The sequence below is a fragment of the Cynocephalus volans genome, chromosome 13, assembly GCF_027409185.1.
Source record: "Cynocephalus volans isolate mCynVol1 chromosome 13, mCynVol1.pri, whole genome shotgun sequence".
Lineage (NCBI taxonomy): Eukaryota > Metazoa > Chordata > Mammalia > Dermoptera > Cynocephalidae > Cynocephalus > Cynocephalus volans.
The window spans coordinates 3876952-3901773 of NC_084472.1; the positions used below are offsets into that span (position 1 = coordinate 3876952).

General features: G+C 39.3%; 1 protein-coding gene across 4 annotated transcripts in view; it reads left to right on the forward strand.

The window, feature by feature from the left end:
- The window catches only part of PTPRM (protein tyrosine phosphatase receptor type M), a 784215-nt gene that overhangs the window by 278153 nt on the left and 481240 nt on the right, over positions 1–24822 (forward strand). For all 4 annotated transcript variants that reach the window (XM_063077465.1, XM_063077466.1, XM_063077467.1 and 1 more), the window contains exon 3: positions 12145–12416. In XM_063077465.1, coding sequence (XP_062933535.1) covers positions 12145–12416 — 272 coding nt within the window. The remainder of the gene's footprint in view (positions 1–12144; positions 12417–24822) is intronic.

The following is a 24822-nucleotide window of genomic DNA, read 5'->3' on the forward strand; positions in this document are numbered from 1 at the left end:
AGTTTCTTGACCTCTCTATGCCTCTATCCTCTTTGTCTGTAAGGATTAAAAGAGTTTATACAGGTAAAGCACTTAGAACAATGCCTGGCACATATTAAATATTACGTAAATGTTAGCTATTACTCTTCATATTAATAGTTAATATACTTACCTATACACTTATTTGAGAGGTCATAATAATTGATTTTGTAATTAAAATTAACAGCTTTCACAATTACCATTAATTATAGTAGCATTTTACTCTCATAATTAAAAATGTACATTTACAATACCAACAGACTTGGTAACATTTCAACATTTAAATCATATTAGGAAATTTTTCACTCTCAGTTACATCTAGAATGATTATTTATATTTGAAAATTAATGTTTAGATATTGAAGGTAAATACAGGTAGCATACCTGGTTTGTATTACTGACCTTTTTATGCTAAAAAGAGATGCATGATGGTAACCAATATAACTGATCACAGATATACATAAGTTCAGGGGTGCCAGAAATTACCTTGAAGTGGGTATTCAGCTACTCCATCTTCCTAGGCCAAGTTCAAATACATTTGGGTAAAAACCAAGGCCAAACTTTGGTACGTCTCTATTCTATACCAGGCATCTTTTAAGAAGTGTTTTAAGTGAATGAATCTCATTTAATTCCCTCCACAACCTCTTTAACATGGGCACAATCTTATTCCCATTTCAAGATTAGGAAACAGGCATAGAAACATTAGCTCACTTGCTGCAGGACATGCAGTGAATGGCAGGCTGCGTGGCTGCGGAGCCCAGCTCTTCCCACCAAGCTCAAGGGCCTCCTCTTGTCCTGCCCAGCACAGGGAAGAACACTATGCCTGCCTTGGTCCACGGCTCTCAAAGGAGGCACTGTTCACTTCTGATTTTTCAGGTTGAGAGTGATTTTTATATGGTCACAGAGCTAGTAAGTTTTGTAGGTGAAATTTGTCTACCAGCCTGCTCTAGAGGGGCAAAGAGCACGGCCCTCTTCATGGCCTCTCCTGTTGGAATGTGTCATAAATTCCCGTGCTTCCTTCCTGAACCCATGCAGGAGCTTCACTAGAACCTCACAGAAACATGTGGTATTGAAATGTTTACATGCTTAAAAAATGTATTTGTGTTAAAATTATATCCGGCATTTGCTTTAAATTTCTTGGTTTAGCGGTGAAGAGGAATATTTTCCCAGGCATCTCTATACTAATTGTATTTCTGCTAATATAAATTTCTTTTACATATCATTTGCTAATATTTATTGGTATCTTGATGCTTTTTATGATTAATTAATTGAACAGAGTCCTTAAGTTCCAGACTATTTTTATAATTTTTAAATTTGATGTATCATCAGTTTAGTGTGGAGACCAGTTTAATTTCATGTACTGACTAACCTTAAGTTTTGACCATTCTTTTTTCTGCCCTGTGATCAAGCAGTGAAAATCCCTGCATGGCTCTGGGTTTCGACCCCAGCAGGGTTAATGAAATGTCCTTTGGTCTTCTCTTTGGGAATATGGAGATCTCTTAATCAGGTATCTTGACAGAACCCTTGGGTATTTTTGAGAACTCTTTTATATGACAAAGGATTTAACCAGCTCCTTTTGAGTACCACTGGAAGGCATTGGTTAAGCTGAATGTGTCAAAGATGATGAAATTTTTAGAAATATCTAAGTTTGGTCTGCATTTTCTATAAAAATTAACTACATAATTTCTTCTTAAAGCAAATCATAGTTTAGCTGGTAGACTATCACCAGATACACATGTGAAAAAAAAAGATCTCTGAATCAACAGTAATTTGGGGGAAAAAAAAAGTGGAAGCTTATATTGTGAAGGCTTATGTCATTCTGAGATTTAGAACAAAAACGAACCCCTTTCTAAAGATGTCAAGTCAATAAAAATCTTGACGTATGGGAAATTAAGCAGTCTCTTAAGGACATGCTAATAGTCTGTCTGTCACTACTAGATTGTTGTGCTTTTGGCTCATTTTCTGAGATATAGTCATTAGTGTCGTCAGATAGTTAAAAGGTTGTGTTTGCTTTTCTCTGTGTTTGTTTTTTACTTATAAATTATGAAGCACACACCTAGTATTTTCCAGCTAAGTCACTGAGGCAGTTTGTCTAAATGACACGCTATAATGCAATTTAGTTCTCATTAAAGCTTCACATTCCCTATGAAAGGAGAGCACGTTGCTCTCTTTGTGGGACCCCCAGGGTTTCTTCTCTTTCCCATGAGCCTCTTCAAGCGCTTCCTTGTCTCATATGATAATGGGGCCTCAAAACCCCTTTGTAAGATTGGTTGACAGTCTTAAATCCACAAGTTTTACAGCTTCTTCAGGTTGTATTTACATAAATGTTGGTGCACTTAATGGATTTGATTTGTCAGTTCTGCGAATTTTTTTATTCTTTCTGTGCTGAATACAAAAAACTTAAAATAGGACATACAACTAAGCAGTGAGATTCTTGCTGGAGGAATAGGCCCAAGTGTTATAGTTTGTAGTTCTCAAAATGCCCAGTACATAATGGGTGCTCAGATGAATTCTCCCTGGCTAAAAGTGACTAGTTAAGGTGAAAGAGCGTATTTTGGTTAGCTCAGTATTTTTATGAATAGTAATAAAAATAGCCACTCAGTTGTGCTGTAAATCACTAAACTGACAATTGAATATCTTTTGGGTGTTCAACAGAATGTCTTAAAGCAAGTGTTGTATGCACATTTGAGCTGTATGAACTATGCTTACTATTAATTTTATAGCACCTAGATTGACGTGGAATTTCCTCAAGGAGAGCAGAGTGCCACATGGCTTGTAAGAACAGCCATCCCAGGATGAGCCATCAACATCTCTGCCCACAAGGGCAGCCTGTGCACTTTCAGGAGTGAAGAGGTCGTGCCATTTGTTGGGCAGTTTTGCTTGGGCTTCCCTGTGGTGTATTGTTCCTTCTTTGCCTTCTAACTGTATTTTCACCAGCATGTCAGGAACGTGGCAAAAATTAGTGCAATTAGCAAATGTTCTTGCTCGGTACTTGTTGGGAATCCACAAGGAAAGCAAGAAGAGAGGGAAGAGAGAGAGCAAATAGAAAGGGAGATGTGTGATTTGGGAGAAGAGAATTTTTTTTTATTCACATTTTATTCTCTAGTGGTTCTGAAATAGGTATTTCACATCTGTCTGAGGGTGGGTTTTTGAAAGGAGCATAGAAAAGACAGGGGCTTTAGAAGGATGCATGCCATCTGTCTGGTCTGCAGAGTGAATGTGGCTGTGAGACAGCAGTTTCATCAGGCCCAAATGGGTGCTAATGAGCATTTTTAAAGTGACAGTGGCACCTCCCCATGGAGGCTTTGTTCCCTCTGAGATCTGCTCTCTGACTTCATTTATTTCTCCACAGGCTTTCCTCTTCCCTATTTCAAGAGGCTTCTCATCAGAGAAGACATATTCTTTAGGAGCCTCATCAATACTGGCTGGAGGACAAGGGGAGGGGTGTCACCTGGTATTTTGATACTTGGGGGATGGGATCAAATTTTAACAGACAAATTAAAAATAAAAAGCTTTCCTACTGGGGAGGCAGAGCACAGTGTAGATCTTTTCAGTTTTGGTTGTTGGGGAAGAGCTGCTGTATGGTCTTAAAGTATTTGTGGGCTGTGAAGTCAGTTGTGGTTTGCAGCCTGCATTGATTGATTGATTTTGCAAAGTGAAATAGTGGAATAGAAAATGTGAGTGCAGTACACGCACACACATGGTTAGCAGCATGGCACACTTGTTTTCAAGAAAGTTTCTTATCTGTGTAATACAGATATAAATGTATGTACAGTATAGACACAGCATCATACATGTACACTGGGTTGCAGTGTGCAATATGTATTGTACTATGAGTTACAGTCAAAATGTCTGAAAAATATTGGTCATAGAGTATTGCCTTTGAAGCTTGAAGGTAAAAACTTTGAAGTTCCCTGGCTCTATCAGATACTTTCACTGGCTCCTTTGGTGAGTTCACTGTGCTCTCTGTTTCTTCAGGTCTTCACTGCAACCCAGTGTACAACTTTAGCCACCCCAGCTCCTCCCCAACAACCAAACTCATTGTCATTCAGATAAAAAACTTTCTTGTAAACAAGTGTGCCACTGCTGCTGACCACGTGTGTGTGTGTATACTGCACTCACATTTTGCATTCTACTATTTCACTTTGCAAAATCAATTAATCAATTGATGCGGGCTGCAACCCACAACTGACTTCACAGTCCACAAATACTTTCAGACCATACGGCAGCTCCTCCCCAACTCATTAACTCATTGTCATGAGGAGTTAATGAGATCAAGTATACAGAGCCCCTGGCACCAGATGGCACCTTTTACTTCCTGCCCTCTCCCCTTCTCCTTAGGATCTATATGCTGTGATTCCACGTGCCCCAGCCTGCAGCGCTGCTGTATTCTCCTTGCCGAAGTCAGTGCTCTTTTGTATTTGCAGCCAGCGCAGCCTTTCCATTCACCATGGTCTTTTCTTTGTCCACTTCCTTCCCACTCTACCTTCCCTTTTTCTTCTGCAACTTGTATTTCATGTTCAAAGGGCTTGGCTTTTACAACCTTTAGGTTAAGAAGCCAGATAACTTTTTTTTCCATTTCTTTCTGTCAGTTTGTCTCATCTACTGTTGAGGAAAAATGTACATGTGTGTTTGGATATCCACTGCTTTACTTTGGAAAAATAAACAAATGGGAACATATCAAACTAAAAAGCTTCTGCACAGCAAAGGAAACAATTAACAGAGTTAAAAGACAGCCAACAGAGTGGGAGAAAATATTTGCAAAATATACATCTGACAAAGGATTAATATCCAGAATATATGAGGAACTCAAACAACTTTACAAGAAAAAAACAAGCAACCCAATTAAAAAATGAGCAAAAGAGCTAAGTAGGCATTTCTCTTAGGAAGATATACAAATGGCCAACAGACATATGAAAAAATGCTCAACATCACTCAGCATCCGGGAAATGCAAATCAAAACCACACTGAGATACCATCTCACCCCAGTTAGGTTGGCTAAAATCCAAAAGACTCTGAACAATAAATGCTGGCGAGGTTGCGGAGAAAAAGGAACTCTCTACATTGTTGGTGGGACTGCAAAATGGTGCAGCCTCTATGGAAAATGCTATGGAGGTTCCTCAAACAATTGCAGATAGATCTGCCATAGATCTACCATTCCCAGCTATCCCACTGCTGGGAATATACCCAGAGGAATGGAAATCATCAAGTCGAAGGTATACCTGTTCCCCAATATTCATCACAGCACTATTTACAATAGCCAAGAGTTGGAACCAGCCCAAATGTCCATCATCAGATGAGTGGATACAGAAAATGTGGTATATCTACACAATGGAATACTACTCAGCTATAAAAACGAATGAAATACTGCCATTTACAACAACATGGATGGACCTTGAGAGAACTATATTAAGTGAAACAAGTCAGGCACGGAAAGAGAAATACCACATTCTCACTTACTGGTAAAAATAAATAAATAAATTCACACACACACACACACACACACACACAAAACCGGGGGTGGCGGGGGGAAGAAGACATAATAACTACAATTCCTTGAAGTTGATATGACAAGCAAACAGAAAGGACATTGTTGGGTGGGAGTGGGGAGAGGGAGGAGGGAGGGAGGTTTTGGTAATGGGCAACAATAATCAACCACATTGTATATTGACAAAATAAAATTTAAAAAATAAATAATTAAAAATAAATTTGGGGGAAAAATAAAATAAAAAAGTTTAAGCCTGTGCTGCTCAGTGGGGTTTGCAGATCAGAGGTGGTCCACACGTTCTTCCTGATTCATGGCCAGGACAGATATTGAGAGCAAATCTTAAGAAAATTTTCATATGGATGTAACAAGTAATGTTATCTTTATTTCACAGCATAAAACAAATTTTGGGCTTGCATTTTGTATGTCTTTTTATTTCATTTTTCTAGCAATTCGTGTTTATTGTATTTTTACATAAATTTGGTCTGAGATACATTGGAAAATTTTAAAGAATGTTTGAGAAGCATTAGTCTAGTGAACTGAATTCTTATAACTGGTTGTATCTAAGTAGGTCAGAAGAAGCACAAGTGGCTACAGAAACTAGAGTTGGGATGTGCGCTCACCGTGATAGAATGCACAAATATTTTATGTAGCTTTTGGATCCTAAATCCACAAATTTGAAGGCATGGTTATAGAGGAAAAAACAAGAGCAAAGCAGCCAAAGGGGGGGAAAGACCAATGTTCTGTGCTTTTGCTAAAGTTAAGAAGCTTATTATACAGTGAATTTAATAATAGTTTTAAAGTTCATAAAATGCTGTTTGTCAGCTGAAGTATTGAACAACACGCACAAACATGCTTTTTTTTCTTCCTGCTGGATAACAGAAAACGTTCCCTGTTTTGTTTGCACGAAGTTTCTCAAATGTAGGAAGAGAATTCATGCAGTTTCTTTAGCCTTTACAAATTTAGAGCCTCTACCACACCAATGCAAATTTTAATGATGGGTTAGAAAGGAATAACTAATTCTACATAGTTATTACTGCTATCACAAACAATGATGGGAGATAGTTTAATCAAAAGCATTTGTCAATGGATGTGATTAAGCTAAATTTAATTCACCCAAAGATTCAAGAATGTGAACATTGCATGTTCTCACGAGAGAGTTTTCCTTTTAGGGGAAACCAAAATAATTATCTTAAAAGCCTTGGAAGTCTACATCTGAAGGGTGCCTCTTCTGAAGCTGACTCTGTCATGCAGAGCGCGTTTCATTTGCCTGCAATGTTATATTCTCTACTTATATACAAGTGACTTAAGGGTGTTTTGTTATCTGAACACAAGCAGAATTTCTATGCTAATTTGAATTATAATTTCTTTTATTTATTTGCCCAGTTGGAGTGCTTTTGTAGGGGAAAAAAATTGAGGCAAGGAAGTAACTACAGAGGGAGACCCAATTACTCTTTGAAAATGCATTTCCTCACAGTCAAAACATTGAAGTAGAAGGTGAAAATTAAACATTCAGCCATATAAGGATTTTTTAAAAAAACAGACTTAATAGTCTGAAATTGAATATAAATGCTCTGAATTCTTTAACTCTTTAAACGTTGGTTTGTGAGTTGACTTTAGTTTCATAGCAGGTACATGATAAATTCAAACAATTAAAAGGCATCTGTCCCCTTCCTGCTGCCACTCCTTTATGCCCAACTGTGACTTTACCACCAGGTCTAGGTTGCTGGACTTTGCTAAACATAAATGTCCACACTTGGTTCTGTAAATTCAACAGAAGACAGGAGTGCAGCACTGTCCAGAAATACTTGTATGGGGGCAAATTTCACCTCTTGTGCTTTAAAGCCATGAGTTTAGTCCTAACAGGCACACACTTATATAAAGATACTCTTCCCCAAAAATGTAAGGGCAAGATTGAGTTGAAGGTTTTTTAATATCTTAATTCTAATATTCCTCTCTCATAAAGAAAATAATTTTAAAAATTACTACTTAGGTGAATTAGGATGAGACCAGGAGAGTTGTGTGGTAGACTTGGGGAAATAGAAATAAATGTAAAGAATTGTACATAATTTAAAGAAGCCATGCATTTAGGAGGTTGGAAGAACCAAAGTAATCACAATGATCATCACCAGCATTGTTGAGCTTGTGCTTTGTGGCAAGCTGTGTCCTGAGAGCCTGTATACACACCCCTCACTGTAAACTGGGAGGCTGCATACAAACACCAACTGGGGGACTCTGGAGGAAGAAAAACAGGAGATTGTTCAGGGAAGCATACCCTCGGGAAAGGGGCTTGGCAAAGAGATTTTTTTTCCTGTAAAAAATTATGTGTGGTAAAAGCAGAGTGTGCTGCTAAATTGGTTTCTGGTCTGTTTGGAAGAAGAGTAGCTTTGCCAGTAACCATGGGGCAGTCCAGATAGAATTGCCTCGGGAGGCCGACAAGCCTAAGAAAGTGCCCGTGGAGTGGGCGTTTCCACCAGTGCCACCACATGCATGTGGAAAACCTGGCACTAGTTGCACAAAATCACGTGCTGAAAATAGCAGATCTTGCAAGAAAAATGGGATTAGGGCCGACCACTCAGAACCTATGCACTTTTGTAGTCAGGGAACTAACAAAAACAGTGACAATCCTAATAAAACTACTGGTCCTATTACCTCTCCTCTGGCGCAGAATCCCATCCTCAGCCCTAAACCCTGAGACTCCAGCTCTTTCCTGCTATCAGTAGCGGTCCTTGAAGCCATCCCCATCTTATAGAAACCACTTCCTGCCAGCTTGAAAATATTCTCCAGAGTTTGTCTTCTCAGCCGGTCGTTTTCATTTTTCCTTTTTAGGGAAGGGAGTGGAGGCGTCACAGTTTCTTCATCCACTCTTACCGTTTCCCAGTTTAGCAGGATGGAAAGAGCAGTGGCTTTGAGACCACTCCCCACCTTCTTGCTACATCTTGCTCTGAGGGGAGGCACTTCTGGAGGATTTTTAGCTTTATTTAAAGGGCATCCTGCATCGATGGGCTTTCCCTTTATTTGAGAGAAAATTTGCTCCTGATTACTTTATGACATTAAGTTCCTGCCAGAAATTACATATGAATCAGAGACTTCTGTGTTGTAGGGAGTCAGTCCCCTGTTGGCAAATCTGCATTATAGAAGCATGCCTTGTAGCATAACAGACTGTATTCTGACTCAAACAGGGAAAAAAGGAGAAAGGCCTATAAAAATTAGCATCACTTGAGTATTTATAACTTAGATTATGCCTGAATTTTACCTTGACCTCAACATACAAATTTCTGTGTACTTTAGACAGCTCAAAAAAGCTGACTGGAAGAGCATTTTGTGCTGGAATGAAGCACAGCGGATTAAGCATTAGAGGAAGGACTGTGCAGCTAGGAAAATAGGGTTTTAGGAAACCTGGATGATTTCCTGAACAGTAATGGTAGAAAGTTACCCAGTTTATAGCAACATGTGCAAAGAGACTCCTCTGAGTGTCATCCAAACATGCTTTGCAGGATATGAGCAACATGTATATTTGCCATCCTGTGTACATTGCCGTGGTTATCACTCATGATTGCTCAAGTTTATTTTTTTAATTAATATATTGTTTTATTTTTTAATTGAACGTAATTGATTATACATATCTTTGGGGTACAGATATGAATAGCAATACCCGTGTGCATTATGTGATGCTCAAATCAGGATCATTTGTATAGTCAACATTAAACAATGTAATAATTTTTTGTGGCCCTTTACCAATTTCTTGCTAACTCCCCCTCTCTTTCCTACCTCCAGTGGCCTCAGTTCTGTTCTCTCCTTTTGAAAGATCAATGAATTATTGTGATTGTTGTATCTTTCTTTCTTTCTTATTTATTTGTTTATTTTTTTTAGCTCCCACTTACGAGTGAGTACATGCGTTATTTCTCTTTCTGTGCCTGGCTTATTTCACCTAATTTTCTCCAAGTTCATCCATGTTGCTGCGAATGGCAGAATTTCATTCTTTTTAATGGCAGAGTAGTACTCCATTGTGTAGATATACATATTCCTTGTCCAGTCGGAAGACTGTTCTTGGCAGTGGAGCCGTACCAAAGGTTTTAGTGTTTCAGAGGTAGCCTCAAGGTCATGTCATGCCTCAGCTCCACCAGTAGGAATATACGTGGTAACTATGTTGAAGATAACAGAGCCACAAAGGAAAGAATATGAAATAAATTAGCTTATATTTTACTAAGAGCAGAAAAATACAGTCTTTACCTCATTTTACAACCACTAATGGTCTGCTTTGGATTTGTCATGGAGTTGGCCAATCTTGTGTTTTTTAAAGAACTTTTAAATTTTATAAACTATAACTAACCCAAAGTATTTCAGTGATGTTCTCTTGCTGCTTGTTCCCTTTTGGTGACCCCAACTCTTTGTTAAATCTTACTTGAAGTTGTTCTTTATTACTGGAATGTATGTTTCATAGATAACCTTTCCCTTGTGGCTTGGCTTTCATATTTCCAGTACATAACATTCATCTCTTGAAAAATTGCTCTATTTAAAAATAGCTACTATAATTCTTTCACTGTCGTGAAGGGGTTTGTTTTTTTCATGTATGTTCAAGGAGCACATGAAGAAACATGGGGTTATTGGAGTGTGGCAGGATGAGTGATGGGCTGAAAACTCAGGGCTCAGGGTTCTGGGTTTGCCACTAACTCATCCTAAAACCTGGGTAAGCTGCTTCCTAATCTCTCTGTGATCCGATTCCTATTTATCTTAAATGGCATTAAAACTATGCACTGTAACCTAACAGCCATAAGCAAACATAACAACAGCCTATTAATTTGTAAAGATATTTATATTTATATTTTTTATTCAGTCTTTTTAATAATTACCTGGGAAAGGTGGTCTTGTTTTGCTGTTTAGGAAATCACAGCACATAAACAAGATAAAAATAGCACGCTTTTTCTAGTTGTGTATGTATGTTTATAGATGTATGTGGGTATACACTACAACATATGTACACACAAACATGCATGCACACACCACCTTGAATACTATGATTCACAATGAGGGAAGTTGTAAAAGGAATATACTAAATTGGGGGTAGTAGCCTGCTTGCTTCATAGGAATGAGGAGTCTAACCTCATTTGGACAGTATTTTTCATTTTCATACTCCAAGTTTAGGTATACTTCTTGTAAAGCTAGGTGACCACGCCAGTTGTCGGGCTCTTTTACCTGCTGGTAATCCTGCACCGTGGGCCGATTGTCGAGCTAAGGCTGGGTCTGGAGCCCACAGACCCGTCAAACCCATTCACAGACTGGGTCACAAACCCTTCATATGCCAGGCTGGGTTACCAGACCCCACACACACCAGGCTGGGATACCAGACCCCTCCACGCAGGTCTGTGAGCTAGGTAACCAGCCCAGAGGTCCTTGGAAGCTTGTAGGTTGGAACAGATGCCCACTTGCCTGCTTCACCAAACTGTCTCTCTCTCTCTCTCTCTCACTCTCTCTCACACACACACACACACACACACACACACACACACACACACACACACACACACACACACACACACAATTTGCTTACAAAGAATGCTGAACCACACCCATCTGGACCCGAGGCGAGGGTTCTGACCAAACTATTCTATTTTCCCAACAACACTTCTTCCTCAGAATTTCAGTACATTTTTCCTCTGCTAAAGAGGACTTAACAATAACCTATGTTCTCTTTTTATCTTAGAACATTTTGCTTTTACCTTTTTGATGTGATACATAAAATTCATAAAATTTTTTAAGTTGCTGTTTCTGTTGATCTTAGACATGGGGAGGTCTCAAATGTCAGGGTATCTGGAAAGCTTGAAGCCGTATGGAAAGTCTCCCGCGTCATGGGCAGGTCAGTGCCTGACTATCAGGATGCAGAGAGCTCACAGGGAGTTCTGAGAATGATCATCCTCCGGTTGGGGCAGTGATTGCATTAGTATGCTCAGTCATGCACCTGTTGTGAAAAAACCCCACTGTCAGGGAGAAGTCCGTTGTCACAGCAATGGCAGAGGACTAGTGGTGCCAGACTGTCAGAGGGTCATATTACATTGACTGTAAGAAGCGACATAGGGCCAATAAAGTTTTCTAAGATTCCACAAACCAGACTAATCTGTTGTCTTTCTCTGGGTTGCACCAGGATCTTAAAACGGTTGATTACCACATGGTGGTACCATTACAGGATGGTGCTGCCCAGTGGAACTTTCTGAGAGGTTACAGACGTTCTGTATCTGTGCTACCCAGTGGGGTAGCAACTAGTATAATGTGGCTATTGAGCACTTGAAATGTGGCTTGTGTGACCAAGGACCAGAATTTTTAATAAGGAATTTTAATTAAATGTGGCTGGTGACTACCAGATTGATCAGGGCAGGTCTACAAACTTTATGCTATATTTCTGATATTTAGGAGACTATTCGTAGTAACATCCCTGGGATTTTCCATTCACTGACTCTTGAGAACACCTTGGGGGTGGTAGGAAGAAGAGGTAATATATAAAAAAGGGTGAAAGAAATGGGAGTTTTAGGCTCACATAAGATATGTGGAATTGCAGTGTCAACCCATGCAAACGATGGTGACTTTTCAGAGGTGACCAGAAAGGAGTGTTTTGGGTGTGACTCTCCTTTGATTTTGTTTTCATAGGATCCTTCATGCTGGTGAACACATCTGGGAGATCGGAGGGGCAGAGAGCCCACCTGCTTCTACCTCAGCTTAAAGAGAATGACACCCACTGCATCGATTTTCACTATTTTGTGTCCAGCAAGAGTAATTCTGCTCCTGGGTTGCTCAATGTCTACGTGAAGGTCAATAATGGGCCCTTGGGGAATCCTATTTGGAATATATCTGGAGATCCAACACGTACATGGAACAGAGCAGAACTGGCCATTAGTACTTTCTGGCCTAACTTTTATCAGGTATGCACTTTCTTTTCGTTTCATGTTTTGAAGCATCCTCTAATTTCTGAAAGTATACGTTGTTTTTATATTTGTTTGATCAGAGAATATATAAGAAATGTTGGTTTTTTAATACCAATGTAAGAAAAATCTGTGCTGTTTGACAAGGAGTGTCTTAGGGCTTTGTATGTGAAATGAGTAAAAAAAACAATTCAAATTTGCTTATGCCTGGTACATACTGTTTTAAGAAAATAAAAACAGTAACCTGCAGCAGGGCAGGAAGTGCTATCTGCAAAGATATTTTAGTTTCTGTATTATGTAAGCCATATCTGACCCAGGGAGAATAGCACTTGAGTCTAAAAGAAGACGCCTTTCTTCTGTAAATGGATCTCAGGAGTAAATGAGTCATTAAGAAGTGAGCCCTGCTAGAGATCAGCTAGTGAGGTGCAGGTCCCTTCTTCTACCCACACAAGCGGTGGGAGGAAAATACCTCCTGTAGACTGAGCCATTGTCACGGAGGGGCTGCTGCAAGTCCTGTCCTGTTATTTTAGAAGCTCTGTTGAGACTCACACTGCCCACTTTGAGTTCTCATGTAAAGTAACTGAAGGGTAGAGGCCCAGGGTAGTTCAGAAGTACAGTAGTACAGAAGCAATTCTGAGGTCACATCCCTTCTGTCAGGTTAAATATATCATAAAATATAACACAGGGCCATCCTGACTTGGGATCAAAGGGGAAATTAGTGACAATGAGCACTTGGGGAGCTTTTTCCTTTTGTCCATAGTACTTTTTAAAATAGCTTGATATTGAGAATACTCAATTAATTTCTAGCTAAGAGACGGCATAAAAAGGATTGTGATATTATGCTTTTCTCTTCCGTAATTCCTTTGGCTCACTCACGAGCCAACTGGAACATGCCTGTAAGATCAGTTCTTGTGTTTAATTGAGGTGTTTGGCTAGACTCAGGGACAGGAATCGTCTTTCAAGGGCTGCCTGTCTTCAGAATAGGTGTGCAGAGCACTCAGTGATCCATTCTGCAACTTTGGTGCTTATTAGTTAAGATCCATCAATCCCAGCTCCTCTGTTCCTGGATTGATAGTGGGAATAAATGGGCTGTAAATTCCATAGTTAATTTGTCTTTTACTCATGTACCTACAACAATTTCTGGTATTTAATGAGTGATAAATAAAATGTTTCTTGAATGGAAGTGAAGAGGTAGTGAAAGCTCTGTTAGTACCCATGTAAGTTGTTAAAATCTTTTTAAAGTACACTTTGGCAATAAGTTTTTAAAGTGTTAAAAATTTAGATGTGTCTAAAGTTAGCAATCTACTATTAGGAATTTGTCCTAAAGAAATTATGAAGAGTGATTGCAAACAATTAACTACAAGGATATTTCTAACAGCTTATTGATAATAATGAAAAATCAGAAAGTGTTATTTCTAACAAAAGAAGATTTGTTAATTTATGCTACCTCAGTGCAAGAAGTTATTTTGCAGCAACTAAAAATAATGTATTGGAAGACTATTTTATGATATATTTAAGCTTATGTGGTTTAATGGGTAAAACAGGTATGAAGCAATACGTTAAATTTCATTTTAAATTAAAATATACAATGAAGACTAAAACATATTCTAAAATAAATGCATTAAAAAGTTGTATCTCTCTAGCTAGTGGGACAACAGGTGATTTAATTTTTTTCTTTGTGCCATCTGTCATATTCTAAACTTTCCCTAATGTGCACATACTGTTTTTATTTATTAAAAAAAAAAAAGAAGGAAAATATCCTATTTAACAAATACCTTCTTTTTATGTATAGGTACTACTAATCAATCAGTAGTGCAATTAAAAAATATGGCCTTGGGGGAAAAGTTTCTACTTTCATAGGATTAAAAAGTGAGCCAGGGAGGTCAGTTTGGCTGAGCTGGGATTTGAAAGCCTCTTTTTTTGTTATTTTTGTTTTTGATTTTTAATTGAAATGTATTGATTGTATGTATTTCTGGGATATAGAGTTTTATTTCGATACATGTATACAATGTATAATGATGAAATCAGGATAATTAGCAAATTCATCATCACGAAAATATTTTGTTTGTGATGAGAACATTTAAGTTCCTCTCTTCTAGCCATTTGAGAACTAACAATAAATTATCGTTAATTATAGTGCCTCGCACTACTGTATACCACTAGAACTTATTTTTCCTATCTAGCTGTAATTTTGCTAGTATTTTGTTGAGAATTTTTGCATCTGTTTTCATCAGGGATATTGGCCTATAGTTTTCTTTTTGTGTTGTGCCTTGTCTGATTTTGGTATCAGGGTAGTCCTGGCCTTGAAGAATGAGTTTGGGAGAATGTCCTGTGCTATAATTTTTTGGAATAGTTTAAGAAGATTTTGTATTAATTCTTCCTTAAAAGTTTGGTAGAATTCAACAACAAAACCATATGGTCCTGGGCTTTTTATGTTGGGAGACCTCTGGTTATGGATTCAATCTTATTACTTGTTATTGGTCTGTTCAAGTTTTCTGTTTCTTCTTGGTTCAGTATTGGTAGGTTGTATCTGTTCAGAAATTTATCCATTTCCTCCAGATTTTTCAAATTTGTTGTTGTATAGTTATTTCTGATTATTCTTTGTATTTCTGTTGTATCAGTTGTAATGTTTCCTTTTTTATTATTTGGGTCTTTTCTCTTTTTTGCTTAGCTAGGCTAGCTAATGGTTTGTCAATTTTGTTTATATTCTCAAAAAACAACTTTTCATTTTGTTGATCTTTTGTGTCCTTTTTTGGCTTCTGTATTATTTAGTTCTGAACTGATCTTTATTATTTCTTTTTATGTACTAATTTTGGGATTGGACAATTCTTGCTTTTCTAGTTTCTTGAGGTGCAGTGTTAGGTTGTTTATTTGAATTTTTTTACTTTTTTGATATAAGCACTTATTGCAATAAAATTCTCTCAGTATTGCTTTCACAGTATCCTGCTTCTGTGTTTCATGTTTCAAGCAATTTTTTGATTTCCTGTTTAATTTCTTCTTGGACTCATCAGTCATTCTGGAGCATGTTGTTTAATTTCCATGTATTTGTACAGTTTCCAGACGATTTCTAGTTTTATTTCATTGCGGTCTGAAAAGATATCTGATATGATTTCGGTTTTTTAAAATTTGTTAAGACTTGTTTGTGGCCCAAACTTGCTGTCTATCCTGGAGAACAATCCATGTGTTGATGAGAAGACGGTATATCCTTCAGTTGTTGGATGAAGTGTTCTATAAATGTCTGACAAGACCATTTGGTCTATAGTGTAGTTTAAATCCAACATTTCTTTGTTGATTTTTTTGTCTAGATGATCTGTTCAATGCTAATAGAGGGGTGTTGAAGTCCACATCTATTAGTGTTTTGGAGTTTATCTCTCCCTTTAGATCCAATAGTATATATATGCTTTATATATCTGGGTGTTCCGAAGTTGACTGCATCCATATTTACAATTGTATATCCTTTTGCTGAATTTACACTTTTATCATTATATAATGTCCCTCTGTGTGTCTTTTTATAGTTTTCAATTTAAAGTCTACTTTATCCAATATAAGTATAGCTACTCAAGCTCATTTTTGGTTTCCATTTCTGTGAAGTATCTTTTTTTATCCCTTCACTATTAGTCTATGAAATGAGTCAGGTGAATGAGTTTCTTGTAGGCAGCATATAGTTGGTTGTTATTTTTTAATCCATTTAACCAATCTATATCTTTTAAATTGGGTATTTAATCCATTTATATTCAGGGTTGTTATTGAAAGGTATTGCCTTACTCCTAACAGTTTATCAGTTTTTTATGATTGTTTTATATATCTTTTGTTCCTTTCTTTCTCTTTTGTTTGTTGTTTGATGGTTTTTTGTAGTAATAAGATATACTTTATTTCTTTTTGAATATATCTGCTTTACCAGTTTTATTCTTTCACATGTTATTGTGGTGGTAGTTATTATTCTTTGCGTCCAGATTTAGGACTCCTTTAAGGATTTCTTGTAGTGTTGGTCTTGTGGTGGTGGATTCTTACAGTTTTTGTTTATCTGGGAAAGACACCATCTCTCCTTCATTTCTGAAGGATAGATTTGCTGGGTATAGTGTTATTGGGTGGCAGTTATCTTCTTTCTGCACTTAGGTTTCAGCTGAGAAATGTGCCTATAGTCCGATGGGGATTCTCTTATAGGTGACTTGATGCTTTTCTCTTGCTGTTTGTAGAAGTCTCTCTCTGTCTTGTACTTTTCACAATTTGACTACACTATGTCTTGGAGAAGACCTTTTGGATTAAATCTGAGAGTCTCTGGGCCTCTTGTACCTACATGTTCATATTTCTCTCAATACTTACGAAGATTTTTAACTATTTTTTGTGAAACAGATTTTCGATGCCTTTTCCTTTCTGTTCCCCCTCTGGAATACCTATATTACTGATATTTTTACACTTAAAGTTGTCTCACTGATCTCACAGTCTTTCTTCATTTTAAAAAAAATTCTTCTTTCTTCCTTTTTTTTTTTTTTTGGGTCCAACTGGGTTGTTTCAGAAGGCCATCTTCAAGTTCAGGAATTCTTTCTTCTGCTTCATCTAGCCTGTAGCTTAAGCTCTTGGTTGTATTTTTTATTTCATTTATTGAATTCTTCAGTTCCAAGATTGTTTTGAATCTTGACTAAGTGAGCAGCCACCTGCTGAGGTCTCTGCAGCTTCTCAGCTGGAGTGGGCCACTCTGGGCAAGGCTGCTGGGGCTGTGGACACGCCTTCACCCCACCAAGAGAGACAATGGGTCACTCTGCAGCTCCTCAGCTATATGTAGTGGGGTCTGCTGCACAGCGTAGCTGGGGTTGTGGGTGGGCTTCTGTGCCCCCAAGAGAGATGCTGTGTTGCTCTGTAGCTTTCCAGCTAGGGTGAGTATCACTAGGCAGCTGCAGATGGGGCTCCGTATCTTTGAGAGAGGCATATGGGCACTCCACAGTTTCCCAGTGGGAGTGCATGGCTGGGTAGGTTTCCTGGAACCTTGGTGGGACTCAGTGCCCCATGAGAGGTGCATGGGTGCTTTACTAATGAGATCAGTGCCACCAGCATTAGCAGAAGGCCCTGATCATTTGGCTTTGTAAAGTCTGCAGACTGGCTTCCTCTGTCTTGAGTTTGACTTCCACACTGTGTTGTTCTGCCTGTTCCTAGGGTGCAGGGCACCACATGAGCTCAGGTGTTGGTGTCCCATTCTGATGAAGAAACTTTACGGCTGTGGAGATGCTGGAGCTATTAGGTCCCAAGGTAGAATTTACTCAGTGTTGGCTCTGATTCCCAAATGGTGACGTGCTGTGACAGGACAGCCTGGGACCTGGAGGCTGGGGTGCTCAGTGTGAACTCTCTCCCTGATTGATGCAGTCGCATGTATTCCCTGCAGCTCCCCACACTGAGCTCATGGCCTGTAAGGGCTACACATCTCCCTTATAGCTTGGATTGCAGGTCTCTGTAGCACAGCTCTAACTTACCTTTTCCCTGCAGGCAGAAATTTCTCCTGGTTCCCTGCTGCTCCTGGCTGGGTATTTCCTTCCTTTTTCTATGTGGCTATCCTGAGTTTCTGTGTTCACTACAGTTTCTGCTACTCCTTTGATGTGCTCTGTTCCTCTCCTTTAGTAATTTTTGTCCAAGTGTAGTTGTGCATTGGCTCTTTTGTCTTTGTGAGAGAGACGAGTGGTAGAGTCTTCTAGTCAGCCATCTTCCCTGCTCCCACCCCCAAAAGAAGGTTTTATGTGGTGAGCCAGGCTAAGAAGCTGAGTGTGATTAAAAACTTCTTTCGAAGGAGACCTTCCCAGAATAGGGAAGACACAGGACTAGGTTGTTCCCACTCCTCCTCTGGAACATATTCTAGGCTGTTCCTCAGCCTTCAGACACCTGCTGGTTGAGGCTGTGGGACACACTCCTAGAAAGGACCAGAAGGTATGTTCTGCTCAGCTTTGCTCTGATGTTCTTCTCTTTGGCCTTAGCAACACCCACCCAAAGCCTCTACAGTGAGTTCTCTTGAGACCCTGCACAGCCTCTGGATCCACAGTGCCCCGGTTTAGTGTGACACTGGCTGCCATCCAGATCTGGAATTTCTATTTTGTCTTTTACACACCCAGCTCAGACAGTTAACTACATTAAAGGAAAGATTTGATTTATAAAGTCTTAGGAGACGAGACTTTTTAAAAAGAAATTACCGAACTACATTGAAAGTGGGATGGTCCTATACATCAGGCCATTGTCATTTTTAATGAATTCTTACTTTCTTGAACACCTTCGAATAAAATATTTTGCCTTCCCAATTGTGACTTTCATATCCTAACCCCTGAGCTTCCTCCCTCCCAGTTTCCACTGTGATCTCTCATTTGTTACTGTACACAATTTATCAAATTAAATTAGAACTTTATTCAATTAGCTTTTTGGTTCACTTTTGAGTTTATTGCTTCACTAATGTCATGGTCTGCTGGGCTGCAGTAACAAAATACCATATACTATGTGTCTTAACAACAGACTTGCATTTCTGGAGTCTAGGAAGTCTGAGATCAGGGTGCCAGCATAGCTGGGTTCTGGTGAGGGCTCTCTTCCTGGTTTGCAGATGGCGGTCTTCTTGCTGTGTCCTCATGTGGTGGGGGTGGGGATGGGGAGGCAAGCTCTCTCATGCCTCTTCTTACAAGGGCACTAATTCTTGAGGGCTCTGCCCTCATGACCTAATTATCTCCCCAAGGCCCTACCTCCTAATACCGTCACATTGAGAATGATTATTTCAATATGAATTTTGGGGGGACACAAACATTCAGTTCATAGCACTTATTGATTCATTAGAAATAGCTTCATACTTTGAATTTAAAGATGGATTTGTAGAGATTCAGTAGTATAGTGTTGTTAAGTTATCAAGAACCTGCTAATCAGCATCTGTGAAGTGTATGGATCCACTGAAAACCCACTTGTTCATTTAATTCCTAAGCATTCCAACTAAGCATCAGCCTTGGATGTGTTAAAGGCATAGTTAAGGGAGTACTTCTCTCTTATTTCCCCTTATCTGCTGTGCAGTAAACATCCTGAAGTCATTACCCTAACAGCAACATAAGCGATTAGTGAAATGGCTCACTGTATATGACACATGACGGATGTCAGCAGGAAACCTTTCACATCACCATGTAAGACCTGAATGACGATTCCCAGTTGGGATGAGGACAGGCTGTGTTAACGGCGACAGAGTAAAGGGAAAATACCTACCAAATCCTATTTCCATCCCTGGTCTAAGGTATCAGCATAACTGGAGATGGTCAGAAAAAAAGCCTGGGGAAAAAAGCCAGAACAAGAAGCTGCCAGGGTTTGCCAGGGGAGGGGCTTCCTCGGGCTACAACTCCAGTCCCTGGCCTGTGATGCCTACACACCCCTACTGAGGAGATGTCTGTTTAACCAGATGCTCTAAGAAATGTGAATCATGCAAGAGCCCACCTGCTTTGGATGGAATTTCCCATATAGATTTCTCTGTAAGGGGTTCTGTACTGGCCTGAAGATGTGAATCTGGTTTGGGACTATTATATTTCTAATTGCAGAGTATAAAAATTATTTTTCTGGTATTATATGTGCATGCATGCATGTGTGTGACATTTTCTTTTGTGAACATGGTTTATAAATGTCAGCATCCAAATGATGCATTCTTAGGATACAGAGAGGTTGTTTCTGTGCCTGAAAGCTGAAGACAAGATAATAGGACATGGATATCTAAGGGAGGTGATGCCCTTGAGAGTCCCTCTGTCAGGGTACAGGGAGTTAATGTCTTCTAGACAGCACCTCTCTATTATTATTTAGGATGGAAAATACATGATAGAGATCTAAAAAGTTAGTGTAGGGTTATCATATACTTGAAATACTAGTACAGATAGTCCCCAGCTTACAATGGTTTGACTTAATGATTTTTTGACTTTACGGTGGTGTGAAATTCATAGGCGTTCAATGGAAACCATATTTGAGTACCCACACAACCACTCTGTTTTTCACTTTCAGTACAGTATTCAATGAATTACATGAGATATTCAACCCTTCATTATGGAATAGCCTTTGTCAGATGATGGTGTCCTGCTATAGGCTAACGTAAGTGTTCTGAGTGCCTTTAATGTAGGTTGGGCTAACCGATGATGTTCAGTAGGTTAGGTGTATCAAATGTATTTTCAACTTATGATATTTTCGACTTGTGATGGGTTTATCAGGACATAATCCCATCATAAGTTGAGGAGCATCTGTATATTAAAATACTTTATATTCATATAGTACTTTATTTCTATAAGATAGTTTTCACATTAGTAAGTAGTTTTGATATGAGTTAAGATTGATATATGAGGGCCGACACTGTGGCTCACTCAGGAGAGTGCAGCGCTGGGTGTGCAGCGGCGCTGGAACGCCGAGGCTGCGGGTTTGGATCCTATATAGGACTGGCTGGTGTGCTCACTGGCTGAGCACGGTGCGGGCGACACCAAGCCAGGGGTTGTGATCCCCTTACTGGTCACAAAAAAAAAAAAAAAAAAAGAAGAAGAAGATTGATATGTGAACTCCTAAAGGAATTTCATGTTCTAATATTGTTGGAAACTGGGCAGCATCATAGTATAGTAGAAGAATATGCAGTTTGAGTTAGACAGAATTGGATTTGAATATCCAAGCTTACTTATAAGCTTGGGCAACTGATTTAAACTTTATGAACCTTATTTTCCTAATTATTGGGCTAAATGTGACTGGGCAGGGGTATAGCTGGAAGGAAAACCACACCTGGGGTGTGCTAACCTCTCAGTAAGTGGTGGCAGTGTGTTGAGCCACCATTAAGGTTCATGGAAGACAGTCAAAAGGGAGGCTTTCTCCATGCTGGGGTGCTTCTTAAATGTATTCAATGGAATGTTAAAGTGGTTAAGTAAAAAAGGTTTCCAGAAACATCCTTTTGTGAAAAACTGTGTGAAACGATGGGAACAAAATTCCTTTCCATCAGAACATTCCAGAACTGCTATTGTACAAAAGCACGAGGGAGGTTCCATGAGGGTCCTTGGAATTTACCTTATCCCAGACTTGTTTGACTACATCTTAAGGAACAAGTGCTCTAGGGACACACTTGGGGACCATTGTGTTGGGCTCTTTAGGTCTGTGTTTCCCTTTACCTCTTGGGTCTTTGTCAAGATTTCTCACTTAGTTTTGGCTGCAAAATACAGAGTCATTTTTAATCATGGGTCAGAATCTGTGCTTTGCAGTTGTTAGATTTGGGGAGATTTTCAATCAAACTAAACACAACTGCTCTGTATTCTTTTGATAAACATAGTAGGTCTTTTTTGGGTATCTCTTGTTTTCATAGTCTTTCCTCTAACATTGTCTTTATTAGGCATTTTTAGAGTTTTGAAACATTTCTTAGTACAGGGTCTTTGCCACAATAGTCATTTTACACAGCTTTTACTATTTATGGTAGAATAGTATTCTACAGGTACAATCACAATGGTAACCAGCATGAAATACAGCTAATTGCAGGTTAATTACTGTTCATTAAAACGTAAATTGTCAAGTATTTGGTTATTAACACAAATTTAATTCCTTAATTAGTGTTTGTCCTAATTGCTGCTACTTAGACCTGCCCTTCTGCGGAGCGACAGCAGGAGGGGCATGCGGGTAGGGAACTACCTGCCTTCCTCGGGGCACCTGCTGCCTTTGATTTATTTAGACATTGACTTCATGCCATTTATTAATAATATTGTCCTCTCACATTCACCCTCTTGTTTTGTTGTGCTGATAAAAAAATCTCGGCTTTGATTCTGCCCCACCCCCACCCCCATTTCTGAACCCTGAAGCAAAGGAGCCATGGATAAATTCCTCTGGGTTCTAATCATGCACACACTCACAAAAGCCTCCAGAATCTCACCACACAACCTTTCTCTTGGCTTTTGGAAAACAGTGATGCTGAGTCCAGTCAGAGGCCAGGAAGGCAGTGATCTTTCATATTAATAGTTGCTTGGAAAAGGAAAATGAATGGGTAGCCTGAAATCCCCTTTCCCGTGACTCTCCATTGAAGAACTGGGGGTTGGGCAGGGAGTGACAAGTGGGATTGTGAGGATAAAACCATCAAATGTGAGAGTCTTGCTGGTTCACTAGAGCCTCCTTGTTAACACAAATTCCTTCAGTGTACTGGAGGGTCCTGGAGAAGATTGGAGTGGATTCCAGCTGGGCACTGCTCTCAGTTCTTTGCACAGGACACAGAGGAGCATGTACTTTGAGGGCAGGCTAAACCAGGATTTACCCTTTTCAGCCTGACGTCTTTCCTGATAAATGAGGAGTTGAGGGAATAGGAACGGCTTGATCTTTCCCACCCTTCGCATTCAGCTCCAGCCTTTATTCCCTGCACAGCTGCCTCGCTGTCTTTGCTGTGTTTGCCTTCTGCCCACTTATTTCACTGGAAAGCCACATGCAGTCAGCTGAGTGACAGCAGGCCTGCTGCACTTGCTGGCTGCTTAGGGACAGTGGTTTAGAGCCGAACAGATGAGTGTTTTCCAAACTGTGTTTCACAAATCCAAGGAATGTTAGGAGGCCTTAGTTGGCTGAAGGGGAAGAAGCACTGATTTAGATGAAGTCAAACGAGTTCTATTCCACAGGCCATTTTTGGGACCTGGGAATGTTTCTCAGTCTCCAGGAGGGACTCATGGCAGGCTTGGGTACCCAGCTGGAGTCTGGGCATCAGTTTGGGCTTTGGTAGTGCATCTCTGGAGCCTAGTTTTCCCTGAAATACACTTGAGAAAAGCAGATATGCACCACTTGAAAAATAGAATATACCTTGACTCCATAAATTCGACAACTCTGGCCCTTATGCCAAGTGCAAGACAAGTGAATTGCTGAATGCCTCTGGGCCGCCGTGGGGAATTTGATGTGGAAATGTAACTCTCTGGCAAGCAGGAGAGCGGTGTATTGGCAGTGCCCCTGGATTCTACATTTTGTGCTCAAAAGAAATTAATCATATGTTTTAAGAAACCAGTGGGGACATACTAGGTTTCACTTTAATGTTGACTCGGAAGTGCATTTAGGAAGGAGAACAATTTGTGTGATGTTCGTTTCATCCTCCAAGGTTATATATTTATTTTTTAAACTTATCACATCTCTAAATTTTATTCTTAACTTATACTTATTATTTGATGACCAAGGGTAAGTATTTCTGTTGTTTACCATTTTATGTTTCCGTATGGTCTGCTGCTGCTTGTCATCACACTGCCCTTATAATGTTTATATGTCCCTTATATATATGTTTTTTTCCCCTGTACCTTAATTTCCTTCTACATCCTGTTCTATAGAATGTGTGTATGAGCTGTGATCATATCACATTTTTTTCTAAAGGGAAAGAGGAAACAGAAAAGTCATGTTTATTGGTGGGAAAAACAGATGAAGTCATTTGAGTCATTTAAGAATAGGCACGACAAAGCAGCAGTAATTAGCTCCATTGAAATTTTACTGTCCTTTGAGTGCCTTTACCTTTTCAAAAGCAGGTTTTTATTTTATTTTTTGATACCATGTCAATATAAATAAATGCTTGAATATTTTGCTCCTGATTTCTTAATGCGACATATTTTGTGGTTTTGCTTTGGCTTTTTAATATTACAGAATCTTCTCTTTTACTGTATATGTTTCTATTTTTTTCTTAACTCATTTGACAGAAACAATGTAAAGTTTTTGTAAATGAGTATGACCTACCCTTACTTTTTATGTAAATCAAAACCAAAAAGGATCTCCTGGGTAATGTGTGGGAGGACATACACCATTTAATCTCTTTTGTTCTTGGAATTGACAAATGACTTCCACCAGCACATTTCCTTTGGGTGTGTTTGTGTTGGTAAGCAAATCCCTGTTCTTTGCTCACACATAGCAAGGAGCAGCGGCAGCACAGAGAGCTAATTTTGCTCTTCACTGAAGCAGGGAGGATCAGGGATGCTGTGATGTAAACTGCTTCTCCTCTCCTGTTTGGCAGGCATCTGAAGGACAGCCTGATGTCAGACCTGTCACAGACCAGCCTCCAGGATGGCTTTTCATGAGCAAATGAGGGCACTAGTCTGAGGCTTAACCAGTTGTTTCCTAACTGAGAGCAAATGGCTTTTCCCAGCGTCTGCAAAGCCTGTGCAAGGGGATACAGCATCTTGTCTCCTGAGAGGTTATTAGTTGAGAGACTGGATGAATATTGATTCTGTCTGTTCGACATTTCCTTACATTCTATGGCTGCAAACAATATCTGGGAGCCATCAGCAAAAAAGTGGTAGAAATAAGGACTCAGAGTGAACCAAAACACACGAATATGGTAGATTCTGGTTGTCAGCAGTAGTTATGTTCTACAAAGTCTTGGAGAACACTGAATTAGAGAATATGAGCTATTGCTTCTGTGGGATGCAGTAGGGTTACATTCCTGTGAGCCTCTGGT